The sequence below is a fragment of the Lampris incognitus genome, chromosome 10 (assembly GCF_029633865.1).
Source record: "Lampris incognitus isolate fLamInc1 chromosome 10, fLamInc1.hap2, whole genome shotgun sequence".
In the NCBI taxonomy this organism is placed as follows: Eukaryota; Metazoa; Chordata; class Actinopteri; order Lampriformes; family Lampridae; genus Lampris; species Lampris incognitus.
Genome location: NC_079220.1, coordinates 21237844 through 21256249, shown reverse-complemented (window position 1 = coordinate 21256249; position 18406 = coordinate 21237844). Strand labels below are relative to the sequence as shown.

Genomic DNA, 18406 nt, shown 5'->3' with positions numbered 1-18406 from the left:
ATCAAATAGCAAACCCTAACTGAATGTGGTTAGTCAGATTTGAGAAAAAAAATATTCCATATGGTTTATTTTGTTGTTGTTTTGTTTTGTTTTGTTTTTTTGTCTGGCAGACAACAGTAAAGCCACCGGATTCAAATCAGATATGCAAAAAATAATTAGATTTGGACTACCAGTCTGAACATAGCCAAAGTGTGAGATTTTTTTAAATGGGCCATAAGATGTGTGTGTGTGTGTGTGTGTGTGTGTGTGTCTTTCAACTGAAAATACATTCCTATTATCATTCCACAATGAAACATTCCAGTATTAACAAATAATATTGTGCTAATATTCATTTTTTGATATCCACAAGCTCCATACACAGACTACTTCAGCCTACTATCAGCCCAATGAAATCTCAACTGTGGTATCGGTGCACCGCTAACTAGGTGCCATTCCCCAATTCCACCCCATCCATCTCCCCCGTCCAGCGATCGCTCACTGTGTACAAATCTTCTATTGAGGACATATAATTCCTAAAAAAAATTTAAAAATAAAAAAAAAAGTGGAAAAAAAGCAAAGCAGCATCATGTACTGTAAACAAAAATATTAAAGAAACTAATGGCATACCCTGTTCTCCTGTTTTCCTGTGTAACTAAGGCATTGTCTTATCTCAGACACACTAAAGGAAATTACCAAAGCAAGGTGCCGGTTTAAAAAAAAAGCAGTGCCCAAGCTCCACTGCCAAGGTGCCGTTTTCTGCCACGGAGAGCCAGTTTGTAAAACTGGAATTTCGTTCATCTAAAATTGCAGGTATAAAATATGCATGCACAGCGTGCTGGTTCAGCCAGGGGTTTTTCAGACTGCCACGTCCCATCACGGGATTCTTTTTTTTTTTCATTTATTTCTAGTTTTTCCCCTTATCCCACCCGATTAACGCAACGGCATACGGCCGGAACTCTTGTCGAATAACTCCCCTGGCTCACGTTTCCACAGGAAGGAGATAGTCGTAACACCAGTTTTCTTCAAACTCGTGTCGGCTGCTCTCGCTATTTTACACGCTGAAGCCTCGCATGGATTGCATTACCATCAGGCCGCGAAGGAGATCTAGGGAGAATGCTTTCGCCTGCCCGGATGGGCCAGAGGGGTCGCTGGAGAACGACGAGTGCCCGAACACTACACCGATCTACACCTACTATCCCTCGGGTAAGGGTGGCCTAATGAATGCCTTACCCCGTGGACGCTCTGGCCGTGACCGCTTACGGCGAGTCTGGGATACGAACCTCCCAGCCACATGACGAGCGGCTTGCAAGAACGGCGGTTTATTCCGCTCCGCCATCAGAGCGGCCTATCACGGGATTCTTTTGAACTTATGTATTTCATTATGTCTACTACTACTTTCGGCTGCTTCCGTTAGGGGTCGTATACAGCTTGTCATTGTCAACAGGGTGTTCATTGACTCATCTGTTTTGGTCTGCTAAGAATCTCCATCCTGTGCATGCTTTCTGTCCTGTGTAACGGGGGCAGTCCTATGCTGTTCTATGCTGGTCAGCCTGCTGCATGCCCGTCACTCTCATCATTAGCTCTGCGTTGTGTTCTATTTTCGGTGGGGTCCCAGATGTTGTGGGGGGCCCTCAGTCTCTCATCATCAGCATCATCATCATGATCAAGGAAGGAGGGGGGACACACAGGACTCTATTTGGCTCACCTTGCCATTTATTTTGGTTTCAAACCCTTCGACAAACGTCCAGTCCTCCAGCGGGAGCGGTGTTTCTTACGGACGTGGGGGTCGAAGTTCAACCACTGCCCGGACTTCACTCGTGTGCGTTAGAAGGAGAAACCGTCCACGGGACTCCGATGTAAGAAAGGATAAACAAGTATTTTATCCCACAGCTTGCAGTATCTTCTTACAGGGATACTCAAGGTTACGTTCTCCTCAACCAGCAAAACTGTCCTCCGGTAAGAAACACGCGTCGCTCGGCTCGATCGCTGCTTGAGACTCCTCCCACAAAACAAAAATGGCCTCTCCCGCGTTCCGTCTTCCGTGTACCCATAAGACCTCTCTCTTAAAGCGACAGTACACGTATATGACGGTCGTTGTAAAACACATAAAAGTAAATAATGACATAAAATAAAATGTAGTAAACACAAATAACAGCACACAGACAGGATTTGGTGATATTTCATACTCAAACAAAATAAAATAAAAACATTAATTTTAACCTGGTTACACCTGCACCTGTCTTTATACTTTGGATGTGTGTGCCCTATCTGTCTTCGCTGATAGTGTAGTTATTCCCCTTTGGAAATATCTCTATTTGTCCCCCCTGCAACCAAGGGGTACTTAAGCAGGGCAGAGGCATCTCAGAATGGTTTGAACCAAGGTGTGCAGGTGAAGCACTGACGCCCCCCCCCCCCCACTTCACCAGTTGATCCCCCAATTATGTACATTTATCCTCTCTAGTTGAAGTTGTGCTAATAAGGGAAATCAACTAGCCTAGGGATTGGTTGGAATGAAAATGTGCCAATTATTGTCACTTAAAGGCATTTGGTTAGACACCACTGTACTGTTACACCCTAGTGCCCTTAAAGTAATCTCACACTTCCCTAGGCTCTGACCATGTTTCATATTGTGTTGAAGAGTTGTCGACGGGTCGTGTGGTTTCACCTTAATTGCGAGAGTAATGAAATAATTTGGGGCGCTAAACCCCTCTAGTTATTACTAGCAGTTTACTTGTGTTTTCCTCGCACCTCCTATAGATTTAAGTTTTGCTCTTAAGTCAAAAACACAAAAGACTTGGTTTATCCCGTTTTTTGTTCAGCTTTATTGCTCAAACCAGTAGACAAGCAAGACTTGTGTCGTCTTAGTTGGGGAAAGGGCGGCCACCCTGGGTGACCTGAAGTAGTAAAGACAATGTGACATGACAGCTAACCCCTCACAAACGCACCATCCTGTTAATGCTGGCTGACATCGCATAGGTTTCTTTAAAGAAGAGACATTAACAGAAAAAGAAAAAGAAAAATGCGTGGGGATCTGGGGTTGAGACAGGCGCTTCTTGCAGAGAGATATTTGGCGCGGTGATAGAGCAAAGACGAAGGTGATTGGTGGAAATCCGACCCCAAACCCGGCCAGACAGATGAATGATTGGTCAGGTCATCTCCGTGCGGGTGTCGATTGGTTCACGCCTCAAGACTCCTCCTCCTCCTCCTCGATCTGGGTGGTGGTGGTGGTAGTAGTAATAGAAGAGCTGGGTCGTTGAAGGAAGGAGAGATGTGAAAATTAAGGGATTTCGTTCAGTCTCAGAGAAAAGGCGCACCTTATACACTACGGTAAACTTTCGGTAATAAGACGTAACAAGCCATATTTTGTATCAAATTAGACAACAAATAGAAATAATATGGTCTTTATTAGACAGTAAACAAACAGTTACACCCTAATTAGACACCATACACCTAAATTATGCTGTAATTAGAAACCGCATAAAATGCCATATTACACCCAAAATGTGCAATACTTAGACACTATTATGCCAACTTATACTTTAATTAGAAGCCAGTCACATCTGGTCGCTACTTATTAGCTCCTTCACGCCTCTGGGCGCATACGCTTCTGATGACCTCACGGTCTCACCATCCCACCTCTGACACCAATGTAGCGAATTCGGGGGGCAGCCACAGGAACTGCCGCAGCCGGGACGCGAACCCGTAATTTCCGCACCGCGGGAGACACCGCTAACCACTCGACTAAAGGTTCCGGGTAGCGTAGCGGTCTATTCCGTTGCCTACCAACACGGGATCGCCGAGTCGAATCCCCGTGTTACCTCCAGCTTGGTCGGGCGTCCCTACAGACACAACTGGCCGTTTCTGCGGGAAGTCTGATGTGGGTATTTGTCCTGGTCGCTGCACTAGCGCCTCCTCTGGTCGGTCGGGGCGCCCCCCCCCCCGGATCGGCAGAGAGGGGGTGGAGCAGCGAACGGGACGGCTCCAAAAAAAAAAGAGGAGCGGGGTAATTGGCCAGATACGATTGGGGAGAAGGGGGGGATTGAAAAAAACAAAACAAAAAAAAGTGCGGACAAACACACACACACACACACACACACACACACACACACACACACACACACACACACACCTAGGGACAATTTAGCATGGCCGATCATGTCACTTACACCAATACATCCTATTTATAATGATAATGACTCAAGTAAGAATGAACGTTGTTCTTACGTGGTTTCTTCTTCATTGCCGATGATGACGGTCTTTTTCATCAGGGAAGTGACAGCAGGGCTGACAGACAAAAAAAAAGTCAAGAAATTTAGTTTGTGGGAGATAAATATCAGTATTTGAGAAAAAAGAACTCACATTCATCTATCCAGAAAAACTCAGGTGATATGCCAAGATTCAAAATGGTCTGCACATCAAGATGTTTACCTTCATTCATTTACTAAGTATTGTATTGTGAATATATTTTTCAAATGTGTGTGTACTTTAAAGCCATTATAAATTCAGCTCATTCTTGATATGAGATCACACACAGTTATAGTGGTCAGGTTTTCCTCCTGTATGAATAAATTATTACACATTTCAAGGCGAATATATAATCCAGTGATTCAAGTAATTCTTTAATGGACAGTACAAGCCTGTTCCATGCCATAAGCAATCATCAGCTGTCAAATGTTTGTCAAAACTTGATATGTACAACGTGAAACTTTTCACCCGTTTGCTGGTAGGTGTAGCCGTGCAGGTGAAAGTTTGTCGATAATTCTGTGCATGTCGTTGACATTTATCCATGATACATCTTGCAGGCATTGCCACTGACTTTGACAAGAGCCAAAGTTTGATGGCTAGACGACTGGGTCAGAGCATCTCCAAAACGGCAGATCATCTTGTGGGGTGTTTCCATTATGCCGTGAACAGCACCTACCAAAAGTGGTCTAAGGAAGGACAACCAGTGAACCAGCGACAGGCTCATGGGCGCCCAAGGCTCATTGATGCACATGGGAAGTGAAGGTTAGCCTGTCTGGTCTGATCCCTCAGAAAATCTACTGTAGCTCAAATTTTAGTCAAAGTTAATGCTGGCTATGATGGACTGGTGTCAGGACACAGTGCATCACAGTTTTGATGACCCCTGTACACCGTCAAACATGTCTACAATGGGCACGTGAGCATTGGAACTGGATCATGGACGAATGTAAGATGATCGCCTGGTCCGATGAGTCCCGCTTTCTTTTAGATCACGTCGACAGCTGGATGCGTATACGCCATTTACCTGGGCAAGTAATGGCACCAGGGTGCACTTTGGGAAGATGACAAGCCAATGGAGGAAGTGTGATGCTCTGGGCAATGTTCTGCTGGGAAATCCTGGGTCTGGCCATTCATGTGGACGTCAATTTGACACGTGCCATCTACCTAAACACCACTTACACCATCCATCCATCCATTATCCAAACCGCTTATCCTGCCTATCTCAGTAGTCACTGGCCGGCAGGCGGGGAGACACCCTGGACAGGCCGCCAGGCCATCACAGGGCCCACACACACACACACACACACACACACACACACACACACACACACACACCTACACCTAGGGACAATTTAGTATCGCCGATCATGTCACTTACACTAATATATCCTATTTATAATGATAATGACTCATAATGACTCAGGTAAGAATGAATGTTGTTCTTACATGGTTTCTTCTTCATTGCTGATGATGACGGTCTTTTTCATCAGGGAAGTGACAGCAGGGCTGACAGACAAAAAAAAAGTCAAGAAATTTAGTGAGTGGGAGATAAATATCAGTATTTGAGAAAAAAGAACTCACATTCATCTATCCAGAAAAACTAAGGTGATATGCCAAGATTCAAAATGGTCTGCACATTAAGATGTTCACCTTCATTCATTTACTAAGTATTTTATTTTCCTCCTGTATGAATAAATTAATACACATTTCAAGGCGAATATATAATCCAGTGGTTCAAGTGATTCTTTAATGGACAGTACAAGCCTGTTCCATGCCATAAGCAATCATCAGCTGTCAAATGTTTGTCAAAACTTGATATGTACAACGTGAAACTTTTCACCCGTTCGCTCAAATTTTAGTAAAAGTTAATGCTGGCTATGATGGACAGGTGTCAGGACAATCACAGTGCATCACAGTTTTGATGACCCCTGTACACCATCAAACATGCCTACAATGGGCACATGAGCATTGGAAGTGGATCATGGACGAATGTAAGATGGTCGCCTGGTCCAATGAGTCCCCTTTTCTTTTAGATCACGTGGATGGCTGTGTATATGTGCGCCGTTTACCTGGGCAAGTAATGGCACCAGGATGCACTGTGGGAAGAAGGCAAGCTGGTGGATGCAGTGTGATGCTCTCGGCAATGTTCTGCTGAGAAACCCTGGGTCTGGCCATTCATGCGGACGTCAATTTGATATGTGCCACCTACCTAAACATCATTGAAGACCAGGTACACCCCTTCATTACAGCGGTATTCCCTGATGGCAGTGGCCGCTTTCTGCAGGATAATGTGCCCTGCCACACTGCACACATTGTTCAGGAATCATTTGAAGAACATACTGAAGTGTTCAAGGTGTTGCCCTGGCCTTCAAATTCTCCAGATCTCAATCCGATTGAGCATCTGTGGGATGTACTGGACCAGTGAGTCTGATTCATGGTGGCTCAACCAAGCAATTTACAGGACTTGAAGAATCTGCTGCTAATGTTTTGGTGCCAGGTACCTCAGGACACCATCAGGGGTCTAGTAGGGGCTGGCACTGTTTTGGTGGCACGAGGAGAACCAACAGCATATTAGCCACATGGTCATGACGTTTTGGCTCATCAGTGTACGTCACAGCTAAAAGCAAATTGGCTTGATTTACTGCATTTTTGACACATGGAAGCCTTATTTCTTGAGCTGAAAAAAAACTGATTCTTTCTCAGATTTTCTTTATCCATTGACCCCAAACTAATGGTCTAAGTCTGCACTGCTCAGCGAAGTAATGGATTGAATCAGTACTTGGTAACAGCAGCTGCTTTACGATTTGTACTTGGAACAGTATCAGCAATGAAAAAAAGTGGTATCAGTACATCCATGTTTGAATACATCCTATTTATAATGATAACGACTCAAGTAAGAATGAGCGTTGCTCTTACCTGGTTTCTTCTTTATCAGCGAAGATGACGGCCTTGGTCATCTGGATGCAGCCAGCAGAGCTGACAGACAAAAAAACAGTCAAGAACCTTAGAGACTGGAGGATAAATATCAGTATTTGAGGGGGGGGGGGAACTCACATTATCTATCCAGAAAAACTAAGCGATATGCTAAGATTTAAAATGGTCTGCACATTAAGATGTTCCTATTCATTCATTAACTAAATATTTTATTATGAATGTATTTTTCAAATGTGTGTGTACTTTAAAGCCATTATAAATTCAGTTCATTCTTGATAGAACATACACAGTTATCGTGGTCAGGTTTTCTTCCTGTATGAATAAATTAATACACATTTCAAGTTGTGTGTGTGTGTGTATATATACATATATATTGTAACATGGATGGATAAGAAGACACACTGATCGCCGGGTCTGACCCTTTGGTCGAGCGGTTAGCGATGCCTCCTGCGGTGCGGGCGATACGTGTTCGCGTCCCGGCCGCGGCAGTTCCTGTGGTTGCGTTGCCCCCCGAATTCGCCAGCGTGTCTACTAATCCATGCACGTTATAATATATATACATACACACACATATATATATAAGACTCAGCGTTTTCGGTTTTTATTTTTCAAAGCCATCCAGCATGCCCAATTTCGCCACAAGAGCACACTGTCACACGAAAAGGAACAACTTTTGGATCCGTGGAAAGATAAAATCCGGGTTAAAATCAGTTTAAAAATCTCGGTATTTTTTGGTGAAAATCGGTAAAAACCGAAAACGCTGAGCCTTGTATATATATAATGTGTGTAACCTGGATTGAAACTATTGAAATTGGGGGAAAACATTCATATTGGAAAAATTTTCCTTTTTGATCGTGCGTAGACTCAAGACAGCCAGGGTTGATAAATCACCCATGATTTAAAGCTGCAATCCCAAAGACTCTGCTTTATTTTATCCATCTGACATATGATGAAGGTTTGGCGATTCTGTTGGACAGTTAATCCATGCTACAGTAGAACAGTCTTCCAGTGTAGTTGGATGGAGGAGCCAGAGAGAAATGGATCTGTTGCAAGTGATTTTCTCAGACTACAAATAAGATGTAGTACTCATTGTGGCTCGTGTGTGTGATTTGTGATTTATTATTAAAGAAATGTTAAGGATTGTATCTTCAAATTGTTGTTTTCATGGAACAATTGAATTCATTAAAGAAAAAAGAAAAAAGGCATTTCAGCAGATGTATACCAAAGTGAAATATCTACACTTTGATAAAAAAAAACCAAACTTTTGTTTAATAACGTGGTTGCAATGGCTTATGCCATTTTTAAAGTAACAGATCATTTTAGGAACTCCCCTTACACGAAAGCTGGGATTTGCAGGGTAAAGATCACTTGTGTTTTGGGGTTGTTGTTCAAATGTCAATTGAAAAACAGATCTAATGGGTTTTGGAAGGACAAGAGTGTCCCCACATAAGTGACATGAATCGCCTCCCACCTGTCAGCTTCTCCATCCAGCAGCCTCCGGTACTCAGCAATCTCCATCTCCAGCCGAGTCTTGATGTTCAGGAGCACCTGGTACTCTTGTCCCTGGCGCTCCAGGTCGGTCCGGAGCTGCACCAGCTGCTCCTCCATGCTGGTCACCTGTAGAAAAAGAAGAAGAGCCACATAGTTGTTAGCTTGATGTAAATAATAAATAAGTCACTTTTTAAGCATATTAATTAAGTTTCCTTATTAATCCCCTTGTGGAAATTCAGTTACTGCAAATTAACCCATCCTTGCTGTGATCTGTGTCACTAGGAGCAGTAGGCTGCCACCTTCATGCTGCCCCGGGGACCAACTCCAGTTCTTTTCCCATTGCCTTGGTCAGGAGCAAAGACAGGAGTATAAACCCTAACATGCATGTTTCTTTTCATGGTGGGAGGAAACCGGAGCACCCGGAGAAAACCCACCGGAGACACGGAGAGAACATGCAAACTCCACACAGAGGACGGCCTGGGATGATCCCCAAGGTTGGACATCCCTGAGGTTCGAACCAAGGACCTTCTTGCTGTGAGGCAACAGCGCTAACCACTGGGTCACTGTGCCGCTCTCTCTCTCTCTCTATGTGTGTATGTGTGTGTGTATGTATGTGTGTGTGTGTGTGTATATATATATATATATATATATATATACACACACACACACACTCACCGGCCACTTTATTAGGTACACCTTGCTAGTACCGGGTTGGACCCCCTTTTGCCTTCAGAACTGCCTTAATCCTTTGTGGCATAGATTCAACAAGGTACTGGAAGCATTCCTCAGAGAGTTTGGTCCATATTGACATGATAGCATCACGCAGTTGCTGCAGATTTGTCGGCTGCACATCCATGATGCGAATCTCCTGGTCCACCACATCCCAAAGGTGCTCTATTGGATTGAGATCTGGTGACTGTGGAGGCCATTTGAGTGAACTCATTGTCATGTTCAAGAAACCAGTCTGAGATGATTCGAGCTTTATGACATGGCGCGTTATCCTGCTGGAAGTAGCCATTAGAAGATGGGAACACTGTGGTCATAAAGGCATGGACATGGTCAGCAACAATACTCAGGTAGGCTGTGGTGTTGACACGATGCTCAATTGGTACTAAGGGGCCCAAAGTGTGCCAAGAAAATATCCCCCACACCATTACACCACCACCAGCAGCCTGAACCGTTGATACAAGGCAGGATGGATCCATGCTTTCATGTTGTTGACCCCAAATTCTGACCCTACCATCAGAATGTTACAGCAGAAATCGAGACTCATCAGACCAGGCAACGTTTTTCCAATCTTCTATTGTCCAATTTTGGTGAGCCTGTGCGAATTGTAGCCTCAGTTTCCTGTTCTTAGCTGACAGGAGTGGCACCCAGTGTGGTCTTCTGCTGCTGTAGCCCATCTGCCTCAAGGTTCGACGTGTTGTGCGTTCAGAGATGCTCTTCTGCATACCTCGGTTGTAATGAGTGGTTATTTGAGTTACTGTTGCCTTTCTATCAGCTCAAACCAGTCTGGCCATTCTCCTCTGACCTCTGGCATCAAAAAGGCATTTTTGCCCACAGAACTGCCGCTCACTGGATATTTTCTCTTTTTCGGACCATTCTCTGTTATATATATATATAAGTCATCTAAAACTTCTCATGCATGGAGAAGACCAAATAAATTAAACTGTTTCTTGTTTTTGTTTCAGCATCACAGGGAAAAACATCAATTTCAATTCCTGGCATCTGTAAATTCCTTGGCAAGTAAAACAAATTCTGATTCTGATTCTGCAATGAAGATATAGAGTGGTTGAATAAGCTTGGCACCTTCTCTGAAAAATGATATAAAAGCCGAACACGTTATGGGATACTTTTGAAACTATGACTCCCCCAAAGACTCATCCTCGGGGTGCTTCTGTGTTCTTGAAATGTTTGTCCATGAATTTCTGGTCACATATTTTTGCTTTACCGCAGTGGGTAGAGGGTTTAATGGAATGGAAAGACTTCCTGTGGTGTGGTGGTATCAGAACCAAAAATCCAGTTGTGCTCACCCTCATCTGGTATTCAGACAGCTGCATAGAGAAACGGTTATTTATGTCCACCAAGGAAGCCTCCAGAGATGCTTTCTACAGGGAGACAGGAAGGGCAAGACACCGAGTCAGACACACAGGAGGACAAAAGTCTTGGTTGATACAATCATGCTCATTTACTGAAAATAAATCAAATAAATGTTTCATTTTCATCAGAAAACACAAATCACACCTTTTTTTTTTAAAAATTAGCCCAACCTTTAAAAAGCTGTCTCCAGTCCTATTGCTGAATTAATATGAGCAGACAAGAAGCTTATTGCATTTAGTACAAAGAAATTTGACCAGTTAGAAATTTGGATCTAATTTCCAAATCTGTTGATGTACTGACTACCATTCTGTTCTTTTCAGACTTGGATGGAGTTGATCTCTTGTGGATTACAATTTCTCTTGGGACATCTAAAGTCAACTATTAACCATCTGGCATTAAACTACCCAAACTTGGCTTTTGAGAAGCTGCCGTGTGATGTTCTGCTACAGCAACCGTAACCTCTCCCGCCCTTGCTCTGAACCCTACTTATTCACATTTGTCAGAATGTGAATAGGTGTGCCGGAGGCCAATACAGGCATGGACTCCTATCAGGATGTGGCAGTCCAGTCATACCATGCTGAGCTGTGACTGGAGCTCGATCTCCAGGGCCTGCAGTTGGCTCTTCACCTCCTTCACCTCTGTGGTAGTTGTCTTCAAGGTAACCTCACAGGTCGCCGCCTCCTTATTGATGGACTCACTCTGGGAGGAGGGTGGAGCAGAGCAGAGAGGGGAAGAGAGGAATGGAAGGAGAGGAGGGAGGATAGAGAGGGAGAGGAGGGTACGGGACAGGATGGAGAAGAAGTACAGATGTGGGTGTGGAGGAGAGGATAGAAGGACAACAGAAGAGGCCAGTGATGCAAATTTAAGTCAAATTTCAAAGAGGATGTGATTAGATTAGATTTAGCAAAGAGTGAATATTCTTCTGTGCCATTTTCTTCTCGAATGTGCTGCCTTCCTCAGCTAATTGTGGTGCTGTTTTGGTTGAGTGCTCCAACAAAGACTTTCTTTAGTTGATGTCCACTCTTGGCTCAACTCTTAAGTTGAATTTCATCACCATTATCTGTCTTTTTTATATGTGCATCCTGATGATTTTGATGGGAAATGGAGAACTGTAAAGGAAGTCTATAGAAGAACTATAAGGTGCTCAGACAATGTTTTAACGTTGACTTTGTCTCTTTTTAATCATTTTTAGGGCAGTTGAAAAGAGGGATGGAAGAGAAAAACTCTGGCTCTATTTTGGCTCCAGGGGATAGGAAACCATAAAAAAACAATGGTCTATTGTATCATAGACCCCCCCCCTCCTCTCCCCCCGATCTACTACAATAGGGGCACTGAACCAGCTCTCTTTATTATACGCACTTATAGCTAAGTGACCGGATCCACCGTCCTGTGTTGTTGCTCATGTGACTGTTGCAGGGTGCTGTAGGGTTCATTAGTAGGATGTTGTTGTATGTATTTATGAGTTGTTGTTGGTTGTTTTTTTGTTGTTCTATATAGGTAGTGTAAAGTTTAAATTTGCACTCGCTGTGTAAGGACAATAGCCTGACTCTCTCTCTCTCTTGCTCTCGCTCTCTCTCTGTACCTTGGTCTGGAACCAGACCTCCAGGTCCTTGCGGTTCTTTTGGGCCACCATCTCGTAGTGGTCTCTGATCTCGGCCAACACGGCTGTTAGGTCTTGCTGGGGAGCGGCGTCCACCTCCACATTCACCTGACCGCTCATTTGGTCCTTCATGGCCAACATGTCCTGGAGAAAGAGATGAATTAAAAAGAGGCTAGGGGCGCCCCCTGGTGGTCATAGCGACAGCCCCATATAACCATAATCATGTCAGAGCATGCCCAAATACTTTTACCCGAGTAGTTTTGGGAGTCGAACCTGCAAACACCTGCTAACTGGCTTGTTTCTCTTATCGCCAGGTTATGTGAAGCCCCATGTTGTTATTGTGTTTTATGGTATGGCATGGTGTGGTATGGTATGGTATGGTATGGTATGGTATGGTATGGTGTGGTGTGGTGTGGTGTGGTGTGGTATGGTATGGTATGTTGTGGTGTGGTGTGGTATGGTATGGTGTGGTGTGGTATGGTATGGTATGGTATGGTGTGGTGTGGTGTGGTGTGGTATGGTATGGTATGGTATGATACAGTATGGTGTGGTGTGGTATGGTATGGTATGGTATGGTATGGTGTGGTGTGGTGTGGTGTGGAATGGTATGGTATGGTATGGTATGATACAGTATGGTGTGGTGTGGTATGGTATGGTATGGTGTGGTATGGTATGGTATGGCATGATACAGTGTGGTGTGGTATGGTATGGTATGGTATGGTATGGTGTGGTGTGGTATGGTATGGTATGGTATGGTATGGTGTGGTATGGTATGGCATGATACAGTGTGGTGTGGTATGGTATGGTATGGTATGGTATGGTATGGTATGGTGTGGTGTGGTGTGGTGTGGTATGGTATGGTATGGTATGATACAGTATGGTGTGGTGTGGTGTGGTATGGTATGGTATGGTATAGTATGGTGTGGTGTGGTATGGTATGGTATGGTTTGGTGTGGTGTGGTATGGTATGGTATGGTATGGTATGGTATGGTATGGTATGGTATGATATGGGAAAATTCTGTCATTCTTAAACAAGTTGTGCTGCCCAGGAGTCTTAACAAAAGTTTGCATTTCCACCGCTAACACGGAAAAGTTTGGTTTAGTCCGATGCTGTATAGTGAACCTACCTCCTCATGGTTTTTCTTCATGAAGGCCATCTCCTCCATCAGGCTTTCTACCTGCATGGTGAGGTCTGTCTTGGCCACGCCCATGTCTCCCAGCAGCACCTTCAGCCCGGCGATATCTGCTTCCACCGACTGACGCATGGCAAACTCGTTCTCATACCTGTGCACACAAGAAGGCAGGCTTAACACTTCCATTATGCTTCGTTTATCATGGGCCACATATTGAACGCTGGCTGATCATGACATATTAGAGTTACTGTGTGGGCAGTCACTTTATGTCAAGGTGCTGGTGTGTGCCAAGCTACTTTAATATTAAAATCATAGTTTTGATGTTAAAAGAAACTCGACAGATTTTTGAAAATTGATATCAACACTTTTGAAATATGTTTTTTTTTAATTGGACGAAAACTCGATATTAAAATTTAGAAATCTGATGCCAAGTTTTTGTGGCTTTGGCATTTTACATCACTGACCCTGCTTCCTTGACCAGGTGTCAATCAAAAATAAAGACAAAAAGACAAAAAATTAAACTTTGTGGATAACTTGGCTAAGTGTAAATGCTTAATAGTAAATAATGCAAAAATAATACATTTGTTGGCTCTGCTGTCTAACAATCTGTTGGATTAAGATGATGAATAATAGATAATAAAAATAAGAAAATTAAAGATGATTATAAATATACAATAATAAATAATGACAACAATAACAATGAAATATTTTAGCGATTATGATTACTCTACCAGTAACCATAATCCCTGGTATTAATGCTATTTTTAATGCATGAGCATTAAGGCTGTTATAGGAGCTTGCAAAAATGGGGTTGATGGATGATGGATGATGTAACTGATGATGTAATTTAGGCTTTGATCCTGTCCTATTATTGTGACCCATTTATTAACAATATTTATATTCCAATCTATTCTCTGTTCTGTTTTGTGTTGTTAAAAAAAATAGAGGAGAAAGAAAGAAAGCTAGACAACCAAAGAAGCACTGTCAGAAACAAAGAAAAGGGGAAAAGCAACACAGGTGAGTTACAGACTTGATTCTGAAGTCATCCTGGGCAAGCTGGGCATTGTCAATATTGAGTACGACTGATCCCCTGGCAACAACAGCATCCTGGATCTGAAAAACAACAATGACATTATCTTCTGATTAACTTTCTCACTCATTATTGTTACTATGGTTATTATCATCATTATAGCTTTCCCCTCTAGGAAAGATAGATTTTAGCGAAGCTATAAAGGCTACACCTTAGGATGCTAAACTATGTTGATATTGGTTTGAACAAACTCGTTTAATGTTGCACACATCTATTTATGTAGTCTTTTTACATTTTAAGAGATGTCAATAGTTATAACCTTGTGTGTGTTGGTACTTACTTAACATTTTTAAATGGTAAATGGACTGCATTTTTATAGTGCTTTTCTAGTCTGCTGACCACTCAAAGTGCTTTACAGTGTGTGCCTCACATCCACCCATTCACACACACACACACACACACACCCAGTCATACACTGATGGTGGAGGCTGCCATGCAAGGCACCAACCTGCTCATCAGGAGCAGTTAGGGGTTCAGTGTCTTGCTTAAGAACACTTCGACACACTCTCTGGAGGAGCTGGAGATCAAACCAGTGACCTTCCAATTAATAGACGACCTGCTCTACCTCCTGAGCCATGCCATTAATCAGATGTTAATACTGTAAAATAATCTTACTACTTCTTCTTCTTTAAAATGCTGTGTTCATTTCCTCTTGTCATTTGTTAAGAATCCAACCAAGACACATTCTTTAGTTGGCCCACACCCAAAATTTAATGGGTGTGATTCAACTTCAAGTTGAATAAACTTATCAGTGGTTCTCAATCAGGTCCTCAGGTTCCAGCAGTATTGCTATTTTTTTCTATTCTGCCAGGTAATTAAATACCATGCTGTTTCAAGTCCAAAACCCTCCTGAGTGGAGGGTGTAACTGGAATTAGTGCTGGGCAATATGGAAAATATTATTATCCTGATATTCAAAGGGTATTTTACACAACATTGATATATAGCACGATATCTGCTGCAAAAACACTATGTTTGAGAATCCAGATTAAGTCCATCAAGCAGCCTATCAAACCAAAACTTGTTTTCCTTCCCCCTAAAAGTGTCCAGTCCTCATTTTGTGAAAAATTGTCAATAACAAATTGTCGCTATCGTTCATTTAAACAATAAAATCGTGTATAGCCATAGACAGTTTCCGACAGTATATGAATTTCAGTGCCACATAGCCTACCCATTACATTAGCCTATCCGGTACAATACCACGGAAAGATGATAAATGCAAATATTGAATAATTACCCTGGAACCTGGAACCCCAGGTTGAGCATACTTTACCTGGCAGAATAAAAACAACAGCAGGAGCCTACCAGTGGTAACCGAGAACCTGACTGAGAACCACTGAACTGTAAGGAAGCAAAATGTCTTGATGCATGCTAAATGATTCAGCTGTAAAAATCCCAGTAAGTTGAATCAATTCATCTGGACTTCATCTAAGTGACTTCACTTAGATGAGCAATGAAACATTTCTCTTTGTGTCCAGATGAACTAACTGATCAACTTTCTGGGATGTAAGGGAGCAGTGTGACAGTCTATCCCTCTACCTTGACTTGCAGCTCTGCGATGGTGGTGAGGAATTCAGTGTAGTCTCTAGTGGCAGGGCTACTCGCACTCTCCACATACTGCCTGATCTTCAGCTCCAGCTCCGCGTTGGCCTTCTCCAGTGCAGACACCTTGGCCAGGTAGGTGGCCAGGCGGTCGTTCAGGTTCTGCATGGTGTACTTCTCGTTGCCGATGAGGCTATCATCCATCACCACACCTCCGGCCCCAAATCCAGCTCCGGCCCCGAATCCTGCTCCAGCCCCGAATCCGGCTCCGGCCCCGAATCCTGCTCCAGCTCCGAATCCGGCTCCGGCTCCGGCTCCGGCTCCGGCCCCGAATCTGGCTCCGCCACCAAAACCGTAGCCGCCTCCAGCACCAGCAGCACCTCCTGAGGAAGAGGTCAAGGACTTGGAGGTGCTAATGCCGGAGATGCGCGCCCCCGAGCCCCCTGCCCCGCCGTACATGCTTGACGCGCTCATATTACCCATACCCAAGCCACCGGCCCCAAACGACATGCGGGCGCCGCCACCCATGGAGCCCCTGATGGATCCAGAGGAGGAGTAGGACATGAGAGTGGTCATGATGATGATGATGACACGCACAAGAACAGATGGCTGGCTGGCTGTCTATCTGTCTGACCAACTTATTGCTCCGGCTGGGGAGGAGAGAGAAGTGAAGTGTCAGAGATCCGCCACCTGTTTTTATTAGGAGGAGAAGGAGAGGGAGAGGGGTGGGGGTGTGTGGAAAATGAGGGCGTGATGTTACTAAAAAAGACTCATTCATTTTAATTCCCCGCGGCCCTTGTGACACAATAACCATATACACCCCATAGGTGTATGTGTATCTATTCCTGCTTGCCTTGCATTTCATCTCCTTCGCAGAAGAACTTCACCGTGTACTGACTTGCATGCTGGAACATTGTGTGCATCTCTGCAGATTTCCTCATGCTTCTGTTCATCACCGCCGGCGACGGCAGCAGGGAGGACAAGCACACGCTGGGAAAACGCTCCCAGGTTAGAAAGCTTCGGTTCCTGTTTTATTATGTCGCCATGGAATGACACACACCTGTGGCATGACAACAACAGCTCTGCAACATAGCACATGAAGACAGCTAGCACCAATCTTACCCCACATTTTGTTTTATTCCTTTTTCTTTTTCCTTTTTTTTGTGTTGTTGTTGTTGTTGTTGTTTTTTGAGTCACTGTTGAAGCAAACTAACAAATAACACCTACACTTACACACTTACACACTACACTACACTACACTACACTACACACACACACACACACACAAACACACACTTAGTACATGGTGGTGGTGTGTTTGTGAGTAAGTGCACCCACTTGAATCCAGGTGTGTGTACGCTTGTGTTTGCATGCATGGGTGTGCATGGATGTACACCGATCAGCCAAAACATTAAATCCCCCTGCCTAATATTGTGTAGGTCCCACTCGTGCCACCACAACAGCTCTGACCTCTTGAGGCGTGGACTCCACAAGACGTCTGAAGGTGTCCTCTGGTGTCTGGCACCAAGATGTTAGCAGCAGATCATTCAAGTCCTGTTACTTGTGAGGTGGGGCCTCCATGGATCAGATTTGTTTTTCCAGCACATCCTACAGGTGCTCGATCAGATTGAGATCTGGGGAATTTGGAGGCCAAAGAAACACCTTGAACTCTTTGACATGTTTTCAAACCATTCCTGAACATTTTTTACAGCGTGGCAGGGCACATTATCCTGCTGAGAGAGGCCACTGCCATCAGGGAACACTGTTGCCATGAAGGGGGGTACCTGTTTAAGTACACTGCTCAAAAAAATAAAGGGAACACATAAGCAATGCAATGTAGCTCCAAGTCAATCACACTTTTGAGATATCAACCTGTCCAGTTAGGAAGCAACACTGATTTGTGAATCAATTTCACCTGTTGGTAAATTGTCTAATTTCCACCAGGTGGAAATTAGACAATTTGCAAGACAACCCCTATAACAGGAATGGATTTGCAGGTGGTGGCCACAGACCATTTGCCTGTCCTCATCTTTTCTGGCCGATCTTTGGTTAGTTTTTCATTTTGCTAGTGCCCTCACCACTAGAGGTGGCATGAGGCGGTATCTGCAACCTACAGAAGTTGCTCAGGTAGTGCAGCTCATCCAGGATGGCACATCAATGCGTGCTGTGGCAAGAAGATTTGATGTGTCTCCCAGCACAGTGTCCAGAGCATGGAGGAGGTACCAGGAGACAGGCCAGTACACCAGGAGACGTGGAGGGGGCCGCAGGAGGACAACAACCCCGCAGCAGGACCGCTA

The 18406-nt window shown here is 44.0% G+C and overlaps 1 protein-coding gene across 1 annotated transcript; it reads right to left on the bottom strand.

Moving 5' to 3' along the window:
- Positions 1–2788: 2788 nt before the first annotated feature.
- Positions 2789–16685, bottom strand: LOC130119376 (keratin, type I cytoskeletal 13-like). The gene is made up of 11 exons (XM_056287848.1): positions 16107–16685; positions 14510–14592; positions 13474–13630; positions 12329–12490; positions 11320–11445; positions 10680–10754; positions 8627–8772; positions 7138–7197; positions 5668–5727; positions 4204–4263; positions 2789–3224 (listed from the first exon to the last, which is right to left on the bottom strand). Exons 1-11 carry the CDS (start codon positions 16683–16685, stop codon positions 3164–3166), a joined length of 1569 nt encoding a protein of 522 aa, XP_056143823.1. The 3' UTR covers positions 2789–3163.
- Between the last annotated feature and the right edge of the window lie 1721 nt (positions 16686–18406).